Raw genomic sequence first — 24,192 nt, 5'->3', positions numbered from 1 at the left:
CGCACCTCTCAAAATATGTAACTACATATTGCAACGACGCATAGCTCAAGCTCTGTGATTGGTCGGCTCGGTAGCGGTGACGAGCGCGGGCCTTGCTGAGAGCCACGAGCCCGATGGAACGGTTGTTTACAAGTGTTGAGTCTCATGAAGGAGCTCCAGATAGAAACTTTTGTTTTGTGTTTACCTCATTATTTAAGTTGTGCACATTCGCCAGTTCCTACTTGTATCGTTCAGAAAAAACAAAGCACCCACGAAGAAACTTGACAGAGAGGAACATAAAAACCTACTGCCAGCTAAGGGTGCGCAAGTGTTATTGCGGAGCAACACAAACCTCAAACAGAAGTATAAATGCACGACTACATGCAAGGCTTGCACCATGGGTCACGCTGATCACTCGATGCAGAAGTATATATCAGCCTTTAGTATCCAATTGCCATTGCCTCTTGTCCTGAAAGCTGGTCCATGGTACAGTTACTAACAACACAAACACCCTCCGGTTCTCAACTCTGTTACTCAGAATAGCCCCGCCACCCAACTCATCTCCTGGATTTTCGGAGACAAATGTTGACAAGTATGACATTGTTTTTTTTATTTAAAAATTCTGCTTAAATGTTCATTAGGGAGCCAAAATGGTTAATCTATGGCTCTATTTAAGGTATGAGCAACAAATTGGTATGTTATCAATAAAGACAAATTATTAAAATAATGTTAATAAAACCTTCTTACACTGGCAAACAACTGGATGCAAATGACACCACATTCCTCAGTTGGAGATGGCCGCACCCAGTCTTTATTTACAAATATAGTGGATATGCAATCCAAAATTTAGAGTAATAAGTATGTCCATGGTCAAGTTTGAAAATTACTCTAGTAAAAAATCAGTTTATGGGTTGGTTTGCAGATGTGGGTTTTTACTTAGAATTATTGTGTGAACCTCTTTTCTTTAAACAGGAAATGTGAAAGACTTCTCCATCCCATAGACCCCCACCACCCTGTAATCATGCTTTTTGAAGCAAAGGAAGCACTGGTGGTGATCCACAGAGATCCGATCACATGTTTTTTTTCCTTGATATATTTTCTGGTTGCTGTAATAAAGACCAGAAAGTTTTGTGCGCTGCTAAAAGCTTGGAAACTCGGATGAACTTGTTTGACGCTGAAGTGGAGTTGTTTGTCTCCCGCAGTGTGATTGAGTCACCGTCTGTCTTATTGTGCCGGTTTGTCTGGTTGAAGTATTATATTTCAATCTGTCTCTCTCTGTTGGAGTTGGGTTTTTTCCACAAAGCATATTTCTCTGAAACTATCGTACCTATAATTAGACTTGTCTTCTGTGCTCCATGCTAAAATGTTTAAAGTAGGCATGAAATGGAAATTCACATTATTTTGTAAGTTGGTCATAAATTATGGACGTGGTCAACAGTACTCTGGTAGGTTTTGATGTTTAAAGTCGGTGTGAACTGGAATTTGCTGAGATCTTTTGTTTTAGTATGCTTATGTACTTCCAACTAAAGTGGAACATTGTGTATGAGGCGGAGCTTTCATTTTTCACATCATTCCCTCATAGCAAACTTATGGTAAGAGTGGCCTTCGTTGTGACTGAAGGGAGGACCTGACCTTTAAGGTTTGAGGTGTTTTGTATTCCCACAGACTTTTGTTGTAACAAGGTAGATATTTCCGGTAAACCAGGTTAACACTGTGCCATTTTAATGATTCTTTACAACTGTAGCTTATCAGACTGTACAAAAAGTGTATCAGACTGTACAAAAAGTGTAAGTTACATCAGACTGTACGACATTCAAGATGCACCAAACACGGACATATATTTGTCACGTTCAATGACCCGTGACCTGAAATGATACTTCACAGCAAGCATAAACAATCTGTTGCATTAATCTTGCCTATAACATGCCTGAAGGTCATGTTGGACAATTCCCTGCTGTGGTTTGAAGTTGTTGTGGCGTTTGTGTCATCAGTTTCACAATTCTTTTGGTTCTTGGTTTGATTGTCGTCACTGCAGGAGAATGTCTCATCTTCTAACACTGCCAAAATTCCATCAAAGGGAAAATTGAAGGCAACAGCCATTAATTTGCTGTGTGAGAACATGTCAAATCAGTATTATAATAATGTTTTAGGATTTCCACAATTTTTCTCGAATGACCAAATCAGGGCCTAAATTGATGGCCATCCAGTTCAAACCAGTCTGACCATTCTCCCCTGGCATCAACAGCATTTTCGTGTTTTTCAGTTCATTCAATATGAGGTCTCAAGGTTGTTGTGTGTGAAAATCCCAGTAGAAGCTGAAATACTCAGACTAGCCCATCTGGAACCAAACCAACTAAGTAGTTGAAATCAGTTCAATACAGTTAACAAGTCTGCACTAATGTATCTCACAATATGGAAGTAAAATTTACGTCCTTTCAAATTTGTTTTCTTAATCCACATTAATCTGTGGTGTTTCCTTTTTACAACAACTGATTAATCCATTTCACTGGCTCTGTATTGTACTTTGCACAATGACTATAAAGTTGAATCTAATCTATCTACATGCACCCACATAATGCAGTTATATTAGGATTTTAGCTTTAACTCATATCAACACAATACTTCAAAACATTGATATGGTAGAGCTAATAATCAAAGTAACTATTATAGCATAAAACTGTGGCAAATGCCAATGTGGGCATCATTGTGCAGGTTAACCATCCAATATGTTCACAGAAATCTCACATTTAGTGCAAGCGTACTAAAAAGTGGTCAATAAAAGTCTTCTTGTTCATAATCTGTGCTCTGCAGTTTCACTACTTACTGAGTAATCAGAATAATGAAGATAGTTTGCAAACACGAATGAATAGGTCTGCTTTTGTAATTATAACATCTTACCATAATTTATGACCTTATTCTGAATATTGGAATAATCAAATAATCAGAGCAGGCAGAAAGTCAGTGTTTTCTTGTTCATCTTTTCTATAAGGAAGCCACTTTCCTTTTTCTGCTGATGTCACAAATCCCTCAATATCTTCGACCCCCTCCCTTCCAACCATCTGGCTCCATTGTCAATTCCCAGTGGATCATATCTAGTCCCATTCCACTTTTGCAGTATCATGTTTCATTGTGAAAGTTGTCAGGTTACAGAAAGTAAATAGGTTTTTAAACTGCATTTCATCGTGTTGACTTTTTGGACCTCACCCATTTCCTTAATATTCATTTCTATTCAAGTGGCTTCCATTCATGTGGTTTATATTCATTTACATGTCTTTAATATGTAGTCGAAACGTTCTTTTAAAGTGTGGTTGAAATGGTCTAGATCTAAGAATGATAGTCTGTTCAGTTTGATTTCGTAAATATGGTGTTGGATTGTAATTGTGTTAGAAAAGCTTGTGCCTAAAAGAACATCAAGATAATACTAAAGGAATCTCAGAAATTGCAAGTCTGCACCTGTCTGTTAACCAAACTAATGTGAGAACGTCTCCAATGCCTTTAAAAAAAATCATTTTCATCACTGTTAAATTGGGCTTCGTCATCTAGTCTGAATATATTCAGATCAGATTTCAGTATCGATTATCATCACCAGAACATAAGTCATACGAGTAAATTGATCAGCCAGGTTTTTGTCATGTGCTTCAAAGTATGCTGGTGGTGTTCAGTGCAGTTATTTTCTTGAATAAACAGGCATGCTAGTGTTTTTCTTTTGCCAAAGAACACCTTGTGCTTCTGTGCATTTGCAGCAAAGGATATTTCTAGCATATTTCTAGTAGTGGTGTGCATGGATATTTAATCTGCAATAATTGTTTGATTTTGATTTAGTGTTTCTTTGGTGACTGTTAAAAAAAAGCGAATTCATAATAAAAACTGAGCATGCCAACTAAAACTTGCAGTTAAAGCATCAGAAACAGGTTTGTGTTTGATTGGTTGACTAAGTTAGGGCAGGGCCGATTAACGATATTATATCGAATTGCGATAAAATTTATGTCAATAAAAATAAAAAAACTTTTTTTACTCTATATTCATCTAAAAGACAATCATGCAGCAGAAATCTAGAAGTCTGTTGATATTAGAGATGTACTGAATCTACAGCCACTGAAATTTATCGGCTGAAAATGTTAGGCCATTTAATGAACCCTCTAATCTTTGTGGCTTTAGTCATTGTTGGGGTACTCTTTAAATCTGGAAGGATTAAAACCTGATATTGAAATGTATATCGTTATCATTTAATATGGAAAATAATTTTCGAGATTGCATTTTTGCCATATCGCCCAGCCCTACTTTGATATGTAACGATTAACCGATTTCACTATTAACCGCACTTTAATTCGTCACGGTTAACTAATTGTAAAGGCTTCTTAACACCACTTTTCTGTATGGAACAAAACTGCTGCAACTAAAAGTTACGCCAACTGTGCGATAGTTCGAAGTTCCGAGCTTATACACAATGCACGCACACTGGATCAAAGGCTGATTTTAACTATGGCTGAGGCTATTAACTAAGGGCCATTCACATATCCCATGTTTTGCGCGCACAAGTTCGTTATTTCTAATAGAGGGACATGGCTTGCACACATATTGCCAGTGACACTAACGGTGTAGCTAATATGCAGCTTAGATTGACATTAGACAAATATAGTTTATTTATTCTTATTTTTATTTATTTATTCATTTATTTATTAATTGTTCTGTCATTTATTTTCAGTGTAAAATTATTACTTTTGTTTAAATGCTAAAAACCTTTATTTTTTACTTATTTTTAAGTAAATAGACTATTTTAGATTTAGTTTAAATGGTCAATGTTTGGTTTTATTATTATTTTGTGCTGTACTATTTGGTTAATGAGCAGCTATAAGTAACACTTTAAAATATAAGGAGCTTTTACGTAATTTTCTAAACTAGTAGTGTTTTGAAATGAATAAATACAGAATAATTGTGAAACCGTGATTATTCCTCAGACAACCAAAATCTATAATCGTTGCATCCCTAGCCCTACTCTGTGTAATGAAGTCTACAATTTTTACTTGGGTCAAAATTATAAGCATCATATGCTAAATTGGTGTGAAATGTGAGTTATCACAATAGCATCACTTCAATGTGGAATCATGAAATTTAAACTCCTAAATATTATAAAAAATAATATTATTGACCAGCTGAGTAAAGAAACAGCTGCCCAGCAAGAACATTTATGACTGGAGTTTGGCACAGATGTTAATACACCTGAGTGAGCAAAGAGAACTCCTTTCTTACAAAGCAGATCTTAAAGAGACAGGATTCAAGTTTTACAGAAAGAGCCAGTTTAGGAAAGTCTTGAGCCAAACATTCCTCTCAAAAAAGCTAAATGGAATGAATAGCGTGACGTGTCACTAAATGTCTTTACATGCACTTTTATAACAAGACTATAAAACAATATTGGTATTTGTAAACACTTAAAATGTCCGTTGTCCATCTATGTATTCATATTCCTACACAGGACACATATTTCTTGCATCATGAAATCTTGCCATTAAAAAAAAAAAAGGATTTATCTTCATAATCCAGAATGTCACAGTTTAGATGAATAAATCAAAAGTCATGCTGTGCAACAAATTCAACATGTAGACGAGTGTCACTGAATGTTAAATATGGAGTGTTGGTGTGAAATGAGTAGTGAAGTTTTGTTTCTTACACTCACACACTCAAACTTGAATAACAATGACACATCAAGCATGGATTCAGTGTTTGCTGTCTTGCTGTATTAGGACATGAACTTCTCGGCTGCTCTAGTAGTCAATTCACAAGTATTGTTAGAAAAATATAATGCCTTGATTGCACAAACTTAGTTTTATGACCAAAAGAAAAGAAAGACTTGTTTTATTTGAAGAAATGTAATAAGTTTCATGATTTTAAATAAATGCTTGTTTTGTAATTTTGACCACTTGAGGGCACATATTCACAACAAACATAGGTGTAGTTTGATTATTAAATCCTATGGGGCCGCTGTGGCCTGTTGGTTATGGCCCGTTTCCACTGAGTGGTACAGTACAGTACTGGTCAGTACAGGTTACCTTTATCAGGCTTGCGTTTCCACAGCCAAAAGGGTACCAATGATGGGCGTGGTGTACAACAGAAAGTTTCTGTCGACATCATTCTTGCTCAAGGAAATGTCAAAGTAAAGTTGTACGGGTCGTTCACATATCGTATGAGAAGCACTTCTCACAAAACAGATTCTTTATACGCACAAATACTTGTGTATAAATGTTCATTACTACACTTTCTAAAAACATTGTTTGATTATACCTGCAGATCAATGGTAGTGTGAAATAGCCTACTGTAACATCTGCAATTATATAAAACAAAAAAATGCAACAAACACACAGCTCCTTACAGTCTCTGATATGTTACCAATTACAAAAAGACTAGACACAGCATACGTTTAGTCCTTATTTAGGTTTAAAATCAACACTCAACATATAGCCCACTGTCAGAGCAAACCTCTCATCTGCGTCTTTAATCTTTTATCACACATTATTATTATCATCAGCTCAAGAAATTTGTTATTTCAAATATAGATGTGCGGCAAGCTCTGGAGAAAGTGAAACCGCTCGCACTTTTTAATAGACGACCTTGTAAAAAAAAAACAAGACTTGGCACATTTTTTTCTTCTTTAGTTTGTGGCTGTTCATCAAGCTGAAAACAAGGCTTGCTTGAGCTCGGGTCGACCATGGCTTGGTATTGTATGTATATATTATTACGATATAATGTCTCGGCTGTGTATTTAAAAATGGCGGGTCCCTTGTTTTCATTCTCCTGGTTTTTTTTACACACTAGTGATGTTTCTCTGTAAACCATTAGGGTTCAGCTGTGCGTCTAGCTCCGCATTTTGGTACCCTTTTGTCGTGCTAGATACCCTTTCAAAAGCTTACCCAAAAAGTGTTACGGTTCGCTTTTTGGTACCTGTTGACAGTGTAAACGGCCATAAAAACATACGGCTCCCTACCATGCCACTCAGTGGAAACTGGCTATTAAAGAGTTGGACTTGTGATCCAGAGGTTGCAGGTTTGAGTCCTCCTGGCAGGGATTGTAGGTGGTGGGAATGAATTACTAACACTCTTCCACCCTTAATGCCATGGCTGATGTGAGTCCCTTGAGCCCCGAACCCTCGTCTGCTCCCCAAGTGGCCCATTGCTCTGCGTGTGTGTGAATGCCTTGGCATAAAAGCTAAATGTTGTTGCTAAATGTAAACATTCTGTTTTTATTTCTTGTTGTGATCACATGGAGAAGCAGTGCTGTTTTATTATGTTAATACATTTTGAAGTTCTGTTATAATGATATATTATATAGTATAATAAAACACGCAACAAATATCTTTGTACATATCTTTAGTGTTAAACTTCCTGTATTTTTCTATGAAGCAGAAATGAAAATTAAGGCTGTATAGATGTCGTTAACATAAAATTGCTTATTTCTCTGGATTTGAACACTCTTTGAAACATTTGGAATAATGCAAGTACATAAGTCAGCAAAAAACACTGTTCTAGTAGCGTTTGGATATTTTTATAAATGTTCTTAAATATTGTGTGTTTAATTGGACATGGTTTTTGATTGCAAAAATACCATTTTAACGAATAAAATAGATTTAACAGAAAAATATGAAATGGGGAATAAAACCAAATCCAAAAATGGAATCAGTTACCAAACTAGTTATTTGCTCCCCAAACACCAAACCTTCTCACCCAGCCTGAAACATAAATGCAGATTTACATTTCCACCATGCATGAGTCAATTTTAAATGCATATTCAAATGAGACTGTCAGGATGCTCTTTATATTTTGATCAGAGTGTATATGTGTGTGTGTGCATTATGTATAAGGTGTTTGGATGCAAATTAACCAGACGTGCTAAATTTGCCCGTTATCCTTACTAATAATTTGCAAACAGCGTCAGATGTATTAAGAAAATGAAATAGAAGGAATGACGCATCTGATTGCGAATCGCCCAACATCCAACCAGGGCAGATTACAGCATCTTCATTATTAATGCGCAGCGCTGAGTCTCACCACTTCTAAGTGGGTCACAGATTTCTAAGTCTTTTATAGTGTGCTGCAGATGCCAGATTGTGGCGTTGAAGCCAAGTCAGAGCAAGATGAGAGGTTCACATGTATAGAATAGCATTTGACTGTTTTTCACACATGGTTTAATTTCTGAAAATCAATAAGTAGCTTAAAATTCAGTTTGCTTCCATTTTCTTGATTAATTTTGTCTTATTTTATTTGGAATAATTCACATTACTCTTCACTACCTTTACCCTATCAATCCATGCTGAATAAAAGTATTCATTTCCTTGATAAAACTGAATGTTGTGAGTGTGTATAAATTGAAAGGAGTTGTCACTTGCCCACATTGCCCAGTGTCTAAATGTACCCTTTTGCCGGATGAACTGTAAACATGTTATTTTTATATTTATCTGTTACAGTGGGGTTACTTAACTGATTCCTGCTGCATTTTTGTGCATACAGATAAACAGCACCTGTCACTAAAGTATGCTGTTGTTGACCTTGTGTGTGGAATGTTTTGCCACATGGCATTTTGGAAAAGACATTAGGTATCTTAGACAAACCTGTATGTGAAGATTTGAAATGAGATGGTTAAATGACAGATCATTTCTTTGTGAAGACGGTACGTAATTGATTCAAATCATGCATGTCATTTACGTCACGTCAGAACCACTATCTTTTTTTCAATCAATGCATTTGTTTTTAACGGAGTCATCAGCCACTGGGTGACCTTTTATTCGCTCAAAGCCATTTTATTTTCTCTGTGGTTTGATATTATCCAAAAAAAAGTCCACACTTGTGTGTCTGGGAATTTGTGGGGTTTTGAGGAGTTTCTTGAGGTTTTTCTGATGCCTCTTCTTTTTTTTAACTATGTTTCAGGAGCCAGTCATGCCTGCCAGTGTGCGTACTGGGACCCTGAAGGACTCTGAGGTGTCTGAGCTCTTCTATAGAGATGATCCAGAGAAGCTCTTTACTGACCTCCGGGAGATTGGTCATGGCAGCTTTGGAGCAGTGTACTTTGTGAGCAAGACATACCAGTATTCATCATTGAATGTGTTTGAAGGCTCCACATGACCATATTTTTCTCTCAGGCTCACGATGTGCGGTCCAACGAAGTGGTGGCCATCAAGAAGATGTCGTTCAGTGGCAAACAGTCCAATGAGGTCAGAATCATAACCAGATGTATAATAGTGGGATTGAGGGTATGACAAAAATACTGTTTGACTAATTCAAGAAAACGATAACTGTTGTTTTATGTAAGTTTCTCACAGAAATGATAATTTGCAGTTATTTTACTCTCAGGCCATCCAAGATGTAGGTTATTTTTTGTCCTTGACTAGAATTTGGTCAATTATGAAATACAAGTCAACAAGTCTACTGGCGTTTCATAGGGCTGTGACTGTCACCATTACAACCGCGTCACCGTGGTGGTCAGTTGCCACCGCGGTTTTCCATTGCCATCGACAGTAGTACGTGACGTCATGCACTTTAAAACACAAATTACCATTATGTTGTCAAGTATTACATATCTGTTAGAAACATTAACTTTAGGCACGATTCAGCAAGTTCAAGTTCAACCATGAATCTTGTTGGAAAACGAAATCTTACATCTGGGAACATTTTGGATTCGTGCCGACGGAGAAAGGTGAACCATTTAATTTGGATTAAGCGTTTTGTAGGGTTTGTTTAAAAAAGTGTTAAAAAGTGTTAAAGTGTGGTTTAATAATCACTGCTGAGAGTCCAAACACTGAAGAGCAAATCCATCGACGCGCAGCTCCACGGATCCCGAATCATGCAAGCCAATGGCAATTGACGGCGACGAGGGGGGAAAAACCTTGTATTATCAACTCCTGTCTTCTAAACGCAAACGCCCAGCTAGTCATCCAGGTATCGCAGAGGCCTTTCCAAAAATGGCCAGATACTAAAGAGATAGTGATCAATGGAAGACATTGATGAGAAAATGAGCGCAACATATTTGGTAACTTAGTTAAGAACGCGCCGCTCCGAATGCAGTGTAGAGAAACCTGCTTTCCGAGAAATGCAGGCGGCAGAACAGAAGCAAGAAACTCTCTCTTGCACAGTTGAGAAAAAGTATTTGTGCATTTGGGCTACAAGCACACCGTCTGAACGTGTATTGCTGGAAACATTATAACCCCAATTAGGTCTTCACTTAAACCGTACAAAGTCAAGATGTTACTTTTTCTGGCAAAGAATTTAAAATATGAATAGACAACAAAAGGTGGAGGGAACCTACGCTGTTTTTAAACATCTGACTTATATTTACTAGTCGGCTAAGATTTTTGTGCCTATAATTATTACAATTTACATTATTACTGATTAGTAAAGTGCCATTTTGGCTATTTGTGAAGTTCTTAAAAATGTATCGTTTAATTATTATTATAATACGGTTTCAAGCAGTTAAAGTTATTTAATATTTACTACAATATTTATAAGCAGTATTGTGTTGTTTTATTAACGAAAGTTCGAAAATAGACATGTACGTTTATACCGATGTTTTATTAATTAATTTTTAAGTTATAAGTCATTCCTTAATTTTTACATAAAGGTAAATTAAATTAGGTAGGCTACTTTATTTGTTGGTGGTACGGGAGGAACATTTTTGCCAGTGAATAATGTTCTCACCACTTAAAAAATAAATAGATAAATAAAATAACTTTTGAAAAGAATGTATTAAAAATGCAAGCTCTTAATCATTCTTCATAATCTGATTCGTACATGCAATAAAAAGTACATGCAAAAAAGTCTATTCGCGTCTTTGACTTAACATGTATATCACTCGCGCTTGATGCTTCCGGGTCTGGTGTGAACTCAGCACAACGGTTCTCAACTACAATTCTGAATTGTTTGAACTACAGAAATTAGTTTAGATTTATCTTACCTCACTCTCAGGGGTATGCTTGAAGAAGTGACAAAAGGGGACATTAAATGCTCACTGTCAACCATCCCGCTTTTGCTGTGATTTTCCTGTTTTTTTTATGTAATTTATTTTTTTTATTTAACCATTCTACCATCCCGCTATCGTCCTGTTTAAGCATTTTCCCATATTTTTCTATGAAAATTGAAAGTAGCATCAAAGAGCCGAACTTAAATGTAATAGTCTAATTGCAAGAGCTGTTCAAGAGAATTATGCTTTCGCTTTTATTGTGTTTTATTTTAAACACAAATAATTTTGTCTTAAATAAGCACAAACATTACAAAAATAATCAAATGCTTTCATTATAGATTTGTGTATAGCTCTTCACGCAATTAGGCTAATTAAGTAATGACTAAAAAGCAAAACACTAATGCTTGATCACGGCCCGGCCTGAAGATAGTGCCAGTAAATATCAACCAGGTCTGGGCTCAGGCTCAGGCAGAGAATCTAAACTCTACAGGAAACCTAATCAAATCCAACCAACCTTCTTGAACCCAAAAAAACTCAGAGTTTGCTCAAAGTAAACACAAACTTACAAAAATCCAAACTGGCTTTGTGCAACAGGCCTCAAGTCTGATTGTTAAGTTTGCTAATATTTTTATATAGAGAGGCTACAAATCTTCAAAAAAACAGCAAGTCATTACATTAATTAACCAGAATCACCCAGTCCTACGCAGTAGTTTTGAGTCAGTTTATCGAGTTTTGACAGTTTGGTGAATTTTTTTTTATATTTTGCTATTGTTTACTGTTCTCTCTCTTGGCCCATAGAAATGGCAGGACATCATAAAGGAGGTGAAGTTCTTGCAGAAGCTCAGACACCCCAATACCATCGAATATAAAGGGTGCTACCTCAGAGAGCACACAGCATGGGTAAGTGTCTATGCATTAGTCTGTGAGCGACGTGTTTGTCTGACGTGTGCTAATGTGTCTGTCTCTCCTGTTAGCTGGTGATGGAATACTGTCTAGGATCAGCCTCTGATCTGTTAGAGGGTGAGTAGCTCATGTTTACCCTTCCTCCTATTATTTCGTTCTTATTTAAAAAAAAAAGCTACTCTCAGCTACCCTGTCTGACATTAGTGTGACCAATTGTATTTTCTGTGCTGTATTTGTACTACCATGATCATTTGGAGGAAAATGCAGGTGTAAATATTGTAATCATCAAATCTCTGGATTGTGGTGTTTTCCCACGGTGAAATATTTTGTTGCTGTTTTCCCCCCTGCAGTGCATAAAAAGCCTCTGCAGGAGATGGAAATAGCTGCTATTACCCACGGTGCACTTCAGGGCCTTGCCTACCTTCACTCTCATAACATGATACACAGGTGAGATCGCAGACCCTCAAGCTTTTCTGTGTATATCAATTTTTATCTTCACAGCTCACTTTAAAACTTTCTCCTGCTGACTTCTTGCCACTTGGTTTTCACTCCATTTTTTGTGTCAGTGCTGTAACATAGCCATTTTCTTTTTTTTTTTTTTTCTTTATTATCCAGAGATGTGAAGGCTGGTAATATTCTGCTAACTGAGCCCGGTCAGGTGAAGCTTGGAGATTTTGGCTCTGCCTCAATCGTTTCTCCTGCCAACTCTTTTGTGGGTACACCTTACTGGTAAGTCGTGAATTTAAAGGGTTATTTGATTTTGGCTATAGTATGAGAATTTTATTATTATTATTATTTTATTATTTATTCATCTATTTAGTAATAATGGACAATAATTTATTCATCTAATGACAATCTATAATTAGTGATGCACCAAAATATCAAATCTGGGCCCAAACCGAAAATTCTTTATGCACTCCGCTGGGAACTAAAACCAAAAACCTTTGATTATTATTTTATAAAATAATATAAAGTAATTTTTAAGACTTTTTAACTAAATAACTGAAATGATACTGACGATAAAAAAACGCAAGCCAAAACAATGACCTTTCGACAGTAGATATTGTTTGGACGGTGAACGTGTCATTTTTCAACCATTGCCATGCCCGTATACAGTATTGCAAGCAGCAGGAATAAGTGCATAAAAATGTCCTGTCAGTAATAATTTAAGCGATCTTTGCTTTTCTGTGAGCATGTACGGTTCATGAAGTATATGTGTACATGAGAGTGGGATAAGTTGTTTTGAACTTTGATCACAGTGTGCTAGCTCAATATTGTGTTCCACTGAAATGCACTGAAATGTTTCATAGCTGCGCAGTGACAATAGCTGGAGGTAGAGTGAACCCAGCGTCCTGAACACCCCAGGGCATTGCGGCTTTGCATTGCAGATTCGGTGCATCCCTCATTATAATTGTACTAATGATCATGAAACTCTAATTGTAACATTTTTAATACACTAAAAACACAATACATTTTTGGAGAATCTGGCTCTGCCTCAAATATTTCTTCTAACGCTTTTGCATGTATACCTTTTTAAAGACAAGTTGTGAATGCAAGTGATTATTTGTTTTTACCATATTCTATGATTATGTTTCATTTTAGTGCCTTCATAAACTTTAGAAAAGAGGTCTGCGCTGGACTGTTTTTATAGTCCCTCTACCGCAAGGTTTTATTCTGCACCCAAGCGCTCCTGCTGTATATTCAGTCTTTGTTCACCTGCTGCCCGATTAGAATAATTTTCTGCCTGACCGTTCCTGCCAAATTTAGATCTGGTTTAGAAAATGTCATGTTTAAATTGGGTACTACCGAAAGAGAGCGACAACAGATAAAAGTGTATGTTGTTCAAGGATTGTAGGCTAAATGTCAGTTTTGTTTTCCCCTTTGTGATGAGACATAAGTGCCGCCTTCAAAGCTGATTTATACTTCTCCTTCAAGTGATCGCCTGCCTTGCATTCAGTCATGCATTAAAGGCTGATTTATACTTCTACGTCAAGTGCATGCGTATGCATGCACTTGACAAATATGTACGCATAGCCCTCACCATGGCTAATGCCGATGCTGACGTGCACCACTCAAAAAATGTAACTACCTGTAGCAACAATGCATATCGCAAGCTCTGTGATTAGTCTGCTTGGTAGTGCTGACAAATGTTGGCGGGACTGAGAGCTGCGCGAACCCGTTGGATCGAGTGTTTACAAGTGTCGAGTCCTGTGAAGGAGCTCCAGGTGGAAAGTTTTGTTTTGCATTTACCTTATGAATAAAGTTGTTGCACATTCACCGGTTCCCGCCTCTGAATGAGCGAGTTTTACCTACTTGTACATTTTAAGGTAGCATTCAAAAAAACAAAACACCCATGAAGAAACTCGACACAGAGGAACATAAAAACCTACTGCCAGCTGGCGTTTCGGAAGTGTTATTACAGAGCAACACAAACAGCATACAGAAGTATAAATGCACGACAACGCACAAGGCATGCGCCATGGGTCACGGCAATCACTTGACGCAGAAGTATAAACCAGCCTTTATACTTCTGCGCACTGTTTGTGTTGCTCTGCAATAATACATCCGAAACGCTAATGAGGTTTTTATGTTCCTCTGTGTCGAGTTTCCTCGTGGGTGTTTTGTTTTTTCTAAACGCTGCAAATAGCTAAAACTCGCTCATTCAGAGACATGAACCGGCGGATGTGCAGCAACTTTAATCATGAGGTAAACACAAAACAAAAGTTTATATCTGGAGCTCCTTCACGGGACTCGACACTTGTAAACAATCGCTCCATCAGGCTCGTGGCTTTCAGCACTGCCCACGCTTGTCAGCGATACCAAGCCGACCAATCACAGAGCTTGCTCTTTGCAACGTGAAGTTAAATTTTTTGAGAGGGGTGTGTCAGCATTGGCGTCTACCACAGTGAGGACTATGCGACCAATCGGGATGCTGCACTGGTCATACGCGTCCACTTGAGGCAGAAGTATAAACCAACCTTAAACCTGAGCTTCCAGTCTTGTGACTGCTAAAGGTTAAAACGTTGAGGTATTATCACATCGCGTAAAGGGAAATCACAGATATGCTGTTCTGAAATAACGTCGGGACTCTGGAACGCTGTATTGTTAGACTAAGAACAGTTACTTAAAATACTATGCTTTTACTTATCACAGTATCAATGTTTGCTGTGCTTCTGAACAAATAAATAAACATTAGAGACTTCTTGCCAAAACACACAATCTTACTAATCTTAATCCGTTTATCAGTAGTTTACATGGTAATAAGCACCACTGTTTACATAATATGCTTGCAGAGAGTTTATTTTCTTAAATTTTCAAGTAGAACATGTCTTTGAATCCAAGTTTTGAATTTTGAACTGAATTAATTGTTAGTTTTAACTAGTCTACACAGATGAATGTGCAACCCTACCACATCTAAAAGCATTTTGTTCTGCTAAATCTTAAATACAGTTTGCCATTAAAATGTCCTATACTCACAATCCATAGCAGATGTTGCTAAACGAGTCTAAAAACACAATATTTGTGAACTTAATAAAAAGAACATTAAAATTATGAACCATTTTGGCCACAAAGAAGTCCAGTTAACCGGATCCATCTCATCGTGTTTTCAGGATGGCCCCAGAAGTGATCCTAGCCATGGACGAGGGGCAGTACGACGGAAAAGTGGACGTCTGGTCTCTCGGGATCACCTCTATCGAACTAGGTTTGTAAATTTGTTGGAACCGATGACTTCCCACCTCCTGCTGACCCCTGAAACTTCAGGACATCTCTGGTATTAAGAGGGTTTATTTAGGCCAGTGTGTTTCTGTGTTGTGTCTACGTCTTTTGCGAGGGAAAGGGATTTGGGTTTTAGAGTCTAAGCTGCTTTGGGGTTGTAAGCTAACTTCTACTCTTCTTTCTCTTGCTCTTTCCCTCTCTTTCCATCGCGCTCAAACCTCCTGGCGTTTTCATTTATTCCCCTCATACCTCTTAGTATCTGTTTATTTCACTGCAGATCTAATTTTGGTCTCTCATCCTTTTGTTCTTTCTTAATTCTCTATTTGTGTGTGTTTGCGCTGGTTTCATGTTTCTGTTTGTCTCTTTCTCTAGCTGAAAGGAAGCCTCCCTTGTTCAATATGAATGCTATGAGTGCCTTATACCACATTGCGCAAAATGAAAGCCCTGTCTTGGCGTCAAACCACTGGTGAGAACTTTGCTCTAATTTTTGTCCTCCTGTTCTTTTGTTCATATATCTTAGCCATTTGGATTTGTCCTTCTACCGTCCTTAGCATTTGCATTCAGTTTATTTGAGTAGTGTTTGTGCAGGTAAACTTCACTTGTGTTTGTAAGAGTAATACAATAATGTAGTAGTGTTACTCAACAGTAATACAATATGATGAAAATGTGATGTATAATGTGACACAAATATAATAATTTATTGTTATAAATTGATAAAACCTTCAATATCAGTGTGAACATGGATTTTTTTTAGTTATGTCAAGATAACACTTATGTTAATGTAGTAAAAGTGAGCTGAGATTCATGTCTTTTTCTTTCTCTGATAAGAGAATGTTGTTTGAAACTCTGTTATAAGTCAGAGAGGGAGATTGTATACTGATGTTTAGATTTCAGAGGCTCACTTTCTCACTCAATCTGATTTAAAGCAGACTGCAGCTGAGAGAATTTCCATTTAACGCTGTAAATGACTATAGTAAAACTATGTAATTAGCATGGCTGCACAATATTGGAAAAATCTGACATTGTGATATTTGTTTTGCCACAATTTATATTGCAATATGAATATAATTTCACTAGAGGACTTAAATAGCTCTATTTGGAAAGATTTCATTCATTTAGATTGACTTAGATGAGCAAGTCTTTTTCTATGCAGTGCATCTTCTTAAATTATAATAAATTATAAGCAAAAATGAATAAAGAGAGCGCTTTCTGATTTTCTGGGAAGTCTAACAGCATTCAAGTATAGAAATTGAATGGTCAAATGTAAAATAACATGGTCATCATTGTATAAATAATAATAAAAATAAATGAATAAAATGTGTGTGTGTGTGTGTGTGTGTGTATATATATATATATATATATATATATATATATATATATATATATATATATATATATATATATAAATTTTGTAAGTAATATAATCCTACACACATTGCGATATCAATGCTCAAATGGCATATTGTTCAGCCCTAGTAATTAGGAATATATCATAAAGTCACTTAAATGGATGTTGCTGATTGGAAGCCTTTCAGGATTTTAAAATGGCAGTATTTGCACTTTTCTGAGCACGTTTTTCAACTTTTGTTTTATTTTTATATGCAGGTCGGACTACTTCCGTAACTTTGTGGACTCATGTCTTCAAAAGATCCCTCAGGACAGGCCTACCTCAGATGTGCTGCTCAATGTGAGACTTGAACACGAATGAACACACACACACACACTTCTCTGACTTCTTAATTAGTTTTTTCATAGAAATTTCTTTCCATCTTTCCTCTTCAACTTTAGAAAGCATCATCTCATCGTCTTGACGTGTTTTGTTAAAAAAACTGCAATTATTGTACACTATATACAGCGGAGAGAATAAGTATTATTACTAACATGTTGCCATTTTTCTCAGAAAACATATTTCTTAGGTGCCGTTGACTTGAAATTTTCCCCTGAGGTTGATTAAAAACCAAAGAAACCCATATATGCAAAGAAAACAAAACCAATTCATTTACAAATGAAGTTATGCGTGATAAAATGAAATGACACAGGGAAAAAAAATAGAACATGTGAAAAAAGGGAGGTGTAGAAAGTCAGCAAACGCCCAGACAGAGTGCACAGTAAACCTGGGTGTACATTTCAGCAAGACAATGATTCAAAACACAGCCAAGGAAACTCTCAAATGGTTTCAGAGAAAGAAAACCAAGCTGTAGAATGGCCCAGCCAATCACCTGATTTCAATCCAATAGAAAATATTTTAAAAATCACACCTGAGCAATGAAAATGGCTTCATTTTCCTTATAAGAGGTGTCTTTAGGCTGCCATCACCAAAAAAGCTTTTTATATAAAGTATTAAATACGTTTCAGTAGTTCAGTACTTCTTGTGTCATTCAATTTTTATTACACAACTCATTTTTCTGATTTATTTTTATTTATTTATTTTTTTAATGTTTTTATTGTTTGGGTTTTTACCAAAATCTGGTTCAATTTCATGTCAACAGCTCCTTTAGAAATATGATTCACAGAAAAAAACAGTTTGTTCAATACTTACTGAATAAGACTTTGACAGCAAATGTGAAACTGAATGTCTGTATCTCAAATGTTTTAGCAAGCATTTAAATCCTTCTTGTTTTGTTTTGAATAGTGCAAATTCAACCACTGGTTGCTTGGCAACCATACATCCCTTCTATCCCTTAATGTTCATGGGATAAAAAGCAAGTAGTTAATTTCATGTCAGCAGCTTTTAATTAAATTTGGCCTGCATATTCAGACAGTATTACTCAAATTTGGAGGGTTGATAAGATTTTTTTTAAATGCATATTAAAAAGTCTCATGGTCACCAAATCATTGATCAAACATGCAGAAAAAGTTATACTAACTTATTTTTTTAAGTTACTTTGCAATTTAATGACTTTTTATGTCTTTAAATATATTAAAATGTAATTTAATCTCTGTAGGAAAGCTGAATTTTCAGTAGTCATTACTCCAGTCTCATGATCTTTCAAAAATCAATTTAACAAGCTCATTTGATGGTAAAGAAACACTTCATTGTTATCCATGTTAAAACAGTTTTGCTTTATAATTTGTGATAACCATGATACATTTTTCCACCCTAAAAGTCTTGGATGACTAAAGTTTAAGAAGTGTTTATTTTAAATACAATACTCCTATTAGACTGAAATGTATAAATGTAAATGTAAATAAATATAAAATATAAATGTAACAAATCTTTGGAAGATCAAGAGGCTGCTATGTACACTTGAAGTCAATTATTAGCCCTCCTGTGAATTTATATTTCTTTTTCAAATATTTCGTAAATTATGTTTAGAAGAGCAAGGAAATGTTTACAGTATTTCTCATATTTTTTTTTTCTTTTAGAGAAAGTCTTGTGTTATTTCGGCTAGAATAAAAGCAGTTTTTAATTTTTTTTTAAACCATTTCAATGTTATTATCTCCCTTGAGCAATTTTTTTCCCAATTGTCAACAGAACAAACCATCGTATTATGATTTGCCTAATTACCCTAACCTGCCTAGTTAACTTAGTTAAGCCTTAAAAATTCCCTGAATTGCTAAATATGTTCATTTGGAGCCGTTTCATTGTAAATAAACAGTTAAATGGTCAGTAATATGTTTTATTATTATTATTTACAAAAGAAAAATTAAATGGTATACATTAGCAGCAAATACATTAGCAAACAGTTCAGCTTATTAAAATGAAAAGCTATTATAATGAAATGGATTCAAGCTTTCAAATCTCATTAGCTGTTTCTTCACTGTATAACTTGCACATTCTGATTAAAGAGCAACAAATGAATCTCTTATTTATTTAGATTTTTTTCTTTTCATTACATTAAATAACAGGTGTCACTTTAAAAATGCACACATCTAAAGTTATAATGAAAGCTTTCGATTGGTTTACTAAATTTATGCTCATTTAGGACGGAATTAGTTGTGTTTGAAAAAAAACCTACCAAGATCGACATCTTTAGATATTATTATTATTATTATTATTATTAATATTAATTATGTTTATATGTCTGTTCAAACACACACCCAAAACCCAGACTTTTACTCCACTTCAAATAGCACGTACAGAATCCGTTTGGGAAACTGTATATTTATCACTATGGACCGCGTCAGCTGACAGTCATGCACCACTATATGACTGTTTTGAGGATTGCATATGAAGGGGAAATGGCACCTGTAATGAAAAGGAAAGGGAATCCCATCATAAAGCGAAAGCACAGAACAGACCCACATTTAAGAGCATGGGCGGCCCCTGGTGGTTCAGCGTTATGGGTTGCGTATAGGGAGGCTCGGCTCTTTAATGTTTATTTGTCACTCTTCAGAGAAAGACTGAAAATACGGGAGAAATACAGAGAAAATACTTTTACGGGATGATAGCAGGATAGAACTGTAAAAAACAGGAGAATCCCGGTAAAAACAGGAGGGTTGACGGGTATGGTTATTAGAAATGAGTTATTAAAACTATTATGATTAGAAATGTTGAAAAAAAATCTCATTTGCGTTAAGCAGAAATTGGGGAAAAATATACAGGGGGCTAATAATTCAGTAGGGGTAATAATTCTGACTTCAACTGTTTTTATATAATGAAAAACCGAGTAGAATATCAACAGTAATCATTTTCCCTAGTGCAAACTTCATGTTTTGACAGCTAACATTAGTTTTTTTAATCTTATAAATCCATCTTTATGCTCTGCTTATTAATCTTGATATGACAATTTTTAAATTATATTAGTGATTGCAGTTATTAATATGACAAATGTAACTTCTCTAATTATAGCTCATCCATCTCTGTCATGGCTTTATTAACATAAATCTCTGTGATTCCCTGCAGCACCATTTCCTGTGCCGAGAGCGCCCCCATTCTGTAGTGATGGATCTGATCACGCGCACCAAAGACGCCGTGCGAGAGCTGGACAACCTGCAGTACAGGAAGATGAAGAAGATCCTGTTTCAGGAAACTCACAACGGCCCTGCACAGGAAGGAGGAGAGGAGGAAGAGGTGCATCCAGTCGCTTGTCAACCTTTTGTCTTTCCCTTCTTTGATCCTTCTGGCCCGTTTCTGCTCATTTGTTATATTAGTTAATGCTACAGAAAAGAGGAAAAGATTATGACATCTTTTCTTCTCTGTATGTTTCTGTATTCAAGTAGAAATAGTTTAGAAATGGTATAACAGGAAGCATAATGAAAATGTTCGGTAGAGGTCTTTTAGTTTGGAAGATGTGTAAAAAAAACAAAAACAAATGCTGTACTGTTAACTTAGTTCCTTAATTAGTATCTGTTCTTAAAGGATTAGTTCCCCCAAAAAATGTAAAATCTGTTATTAATTACTCGCCCTTATGTTGTTCCAAACCCCCGAGACAGACCTTCATTCATCAGAACATTCCATGTGACTTCAGTGGTTCAACTGTAATAATGTGAAGCTCCAAGAACCCTTATGAGTGGCAATAGAACAAAATATAAATTCGTTTTTGTTTGCCCTATAGTATGTATAATATACTGTTACAGTAATTAATAACACACTTTTCATTTGTGGGTGAGCTGATGCATGAATAAAACTCAAATCTCATAACTAGTAATCGCAAGGTTTATGTTTGGTTACCTTGAAAACGAAGTCTCATTTGTTTATTTTATCAGCACACTCAAAAAGTCAATGCTGCTTTTGGTACACTTAAGGCCAGTTCACACAGAACACGATAACGATAATGAGCACTAAAAATCTTTCTAAATGTAAAACAATGCAGTTCAGACCATAGATACAATGATTAAGATGTAGAGAACAAATATCACTTTCAGAATGTGTTTGTTTTTTGTATAGTCTGTGAAATGGGCTCGTTGTATTTAAAGCTACAGCTGATAAAAGATAGTGGCTAACTCTGAAACAATTTATTATGCCGTGCAAAATAATCAAGTACATAGCAGTTATGCAAGCCAGGCTAGCAAAAATTGAAATATAAAAATAAAAGTACCTCAAGTATTCTGTGCTAGTTTTAGCATTTTTTTGAGTGTTCTGTTTTCAAAATGCTGGGAAAAATAATTTGAATTTGAATTTTGCGATCGCTTGATTGATTACAAGTCACAAGCTGGATTCACTCCACGTCTATCTGCAACAGAGAGCCGTAACTTGTAGTAAGTTAGAAGTATAACTTGCAGTTATCGAGATCCCATTGAACCATGCGAGATGTCACAACGAGATGTTGTTGGCAAGAAATACTTACAAGAGGATATTTTCAGCAAATGTTTTCCTGAGTTTTCTCTAACTTTATCAGTACAATGGAGAGCGCATCAAATATGAAAACCTCCACAACTTGTTATCGTGTGATGGTTGGGTTTAGGATTGGTGAAGGTGTAGACTTTAATTACAATGATGGATGGGTTTGGAGAAGGTGTTGACGTTAATAACAATGATGGTTGGGTTTAGGGTTGGGGTAGTTGGAGACGTTAATAACAATGATGGTTGGGTTTAGGGTTGGGGTAGTTGGAGACGTTAATAACAATGATGGTTGGGTTTAGGGTTGGGGTAGTTGGAGACGTTAATAACTGATGGTTGGGTTTAGGTTTGGGGAAGGTGTAGACGTTAATAACATTGATGGATGGGTTTGGAGAAGGTTTAGACGTTAATAACGATGATTGTTGCCTTGAGGGTTGGGGTAGTTGTAGACATTAATAGCTGTAATGGTTAGGTTTAGGTTTGGAGAAGGTGTAGATGTTAATAATGATGATGGTTGGGTTTAGGGCTGGGGTAGGTGTAGACGTTAATAACTGTGATGGTTAGGTTTAGGGTTGAGGAAGGTGTGGATGTTAATGATGGTTGGGTTTAGGGTTGGGGTAAGTGTAGACGTTAATAACTGATGGTTAGGTTTAGGTTTGAGAAAGGTGTTGATGTTAATAATGATGGTTGGGTTTAGGGTTGGGGTAGGTGTAGACGTTTATAACTGTGATGGTTGGATTTAGGTGTGGAGTAGCTGTAGACGTTAATAACTGATGTATAGCGCCATTTTGCGAACATCATAGTTTTGACGTGTGTCTCCATAACGTCAAGTTACACCTCTAATGAACTACAAGGTAAATGTTATGCCCCTGTCTGCAGTCCGCAGGCAGACCCTACTTGATTCACTGAACAAATGCACCAATAGCACACTGAGGACACCTGTTGGTCACAAGCGGTTAATTCCAAGTGAAAATTTTTAAATAAAAAGATCGTTACCATTAGTCGTTGTGGACATGAATATATTTATGTTTAAAGTTTTCCTGATTATTGTAGAAAGCTTTTTTTTTATAAAATGAACTCTTTTAAGGACATTTTTAGCAAAGTGTCACCAGGATTATTAATGCAAATAATCATATTTGATTTATGTATTCATTTGCTTGTTGTTTTTAACTGTATTTTGATTAGTGAAATGTTCTTGCCATGAAAATAGCCTTTGTTGCTGGCATGGCATTAAATAAAAATTCATCATCATCGTCCTGCTTTGTGTGAACAGGAATTAATGTGATAAGATGGATTAAGTAAGTTTATATTATAGGAAAAAATGGGGAAAGATTGTAACATCTTTTGTGTGCAGGAAGGGGAGCAGTACCTCTTGCAGACGGGCACGGTGAACAGTATGGAGAGCTCCCAGTCTGTACCTTCAATGTCCATCAGCGCCAGCTCCCAGAGTTCCTCAGTCAACAGCCTGGCCGATGGCTCTGATGACAGTGCAGAGATGGCTATGATGCAGGAGGGAGAACAGACAGTCACTTCAAACAGCTCAATCATCCATCGTCCCACTGTATGTTATCAATTATCAGAAATAGGGCTGCACGATTAATCGGAAAAAGATCACAATCTCAATTTGAGCCTACACGCAACCTTAATTCAGCTTTTCTGCAATTCAGCCAATTATATTTTCAAAGTCAGGAGAGAAGTGTAAAGGCGATTGCACAAGTCTTCACATTGTTTTATAGACACTGCTCAGCAACATGAACACCTTCAAATGGTTTTAAAAGTGTCATATACTGTATTTATAAGGAATAATTCACCCCAAAATATAATTTCTGTCATAATGTAATGTATTCACAGCTGCAAAATCTGATGCACTGTTTGTTTACTATCGAGAAAACGCGCACATGCCCACCAATGATGTCTGCTTTAGTGAACAGAACCTGCATAGGCTATGAATAGCAGGTAATAAAGTTCGAAATAACATTCAGTTTGTAGCAAAGTGACAGCCATGACATGTGGGCACTCGGCAGTAAAAAGTGAAACCGAAAGTGGGCACATCATTTAAATAATCATATTGCATTTTAGATCTATGACTACGACAAGTATTTGATATGTTTTTTCTTTCTCTAGCCTATACAATGTTAAGGGGAGTCTGATAATAACAAATGTCTCATTTTACCACTGAAAAAAGGTCTAATAATGTTGTCAATGACAAATGACAAGCATAATAATTCAACTTCAGAATTATGAATGTTATGATGTCATCACTTTACTGTGAATTAACAACCAGGACATATTTAAAGTCTGTTTAAGTCTACACCATTTAAAGTCTATACAAAATGTAGCATTTTAGCCAACAGTAGACGTACACATTGGCCTAATATTGTTGTTTTACCGTATGTTTAAGAATTAACAATAATAAAAAAAAACATACT

At 36.1% G+C, this 24,192-nt stretch overlaps 1 protein-coding gene across 1 annotated transcript in view; it reads left to right on the top strand.

The window, feature by feature from the left end:
* taok2a (TAO kinase 2a) overlaps nt 1-24,192 on the top strand; it is a 41,127-nt gene that overhangs the window by 2,319 nt on the left and 14,616 nt on the right. Inside the window, 11 exon segments of the mRNA XM_056453342.1 lie at nt 8,895-9,035; nt 9,107-9,178; nt 11,719-11,820; nt 11,895-11,940; nt 12,174-12,270; nt 12,439-12,552; nt 15,435-15,526; nt 15,913-16,006; nt 17,146-17,227; nt 20,387-20,554; nt 23,118-23,324. Coding sequence (XP_056309317.1) covers nt 8,904-9,035; nt 9,107-9,178; nt 11,719-11,820; nt 11,895-11,940; nt 12,174-12,270; nt 12,439-12,552; nt 15,435-15,526; nt 15,913-16,006; nt 17,146-17,227; nt 20,387-20,554; nt 23,118-23,324 — 1,206 coding nt within the window. The 5' untranslated portion in view covers nt 8,895-8,903.

The sequence above is a fragment of the Danio aesculapii genome, chromosome 3 (genome assembly GCF_903798145.1).
Source record: "Danio aesculapii chromosome 3, fDanAes4.1, whole genome shotgun sequence".
Classification (NCBI taxonomy): domain Eukaryota; kingdom Metazoa; phylum Chordata; class Actinopteri; order Cypriniformes; family Danionidae; genus Danio; species Danio aesculapii.
The sequence above is the reverse complement of the archived record's forward strand: the minus strand, read 5'-3'. Positions and strand labels throughout refer to the sequence as shown.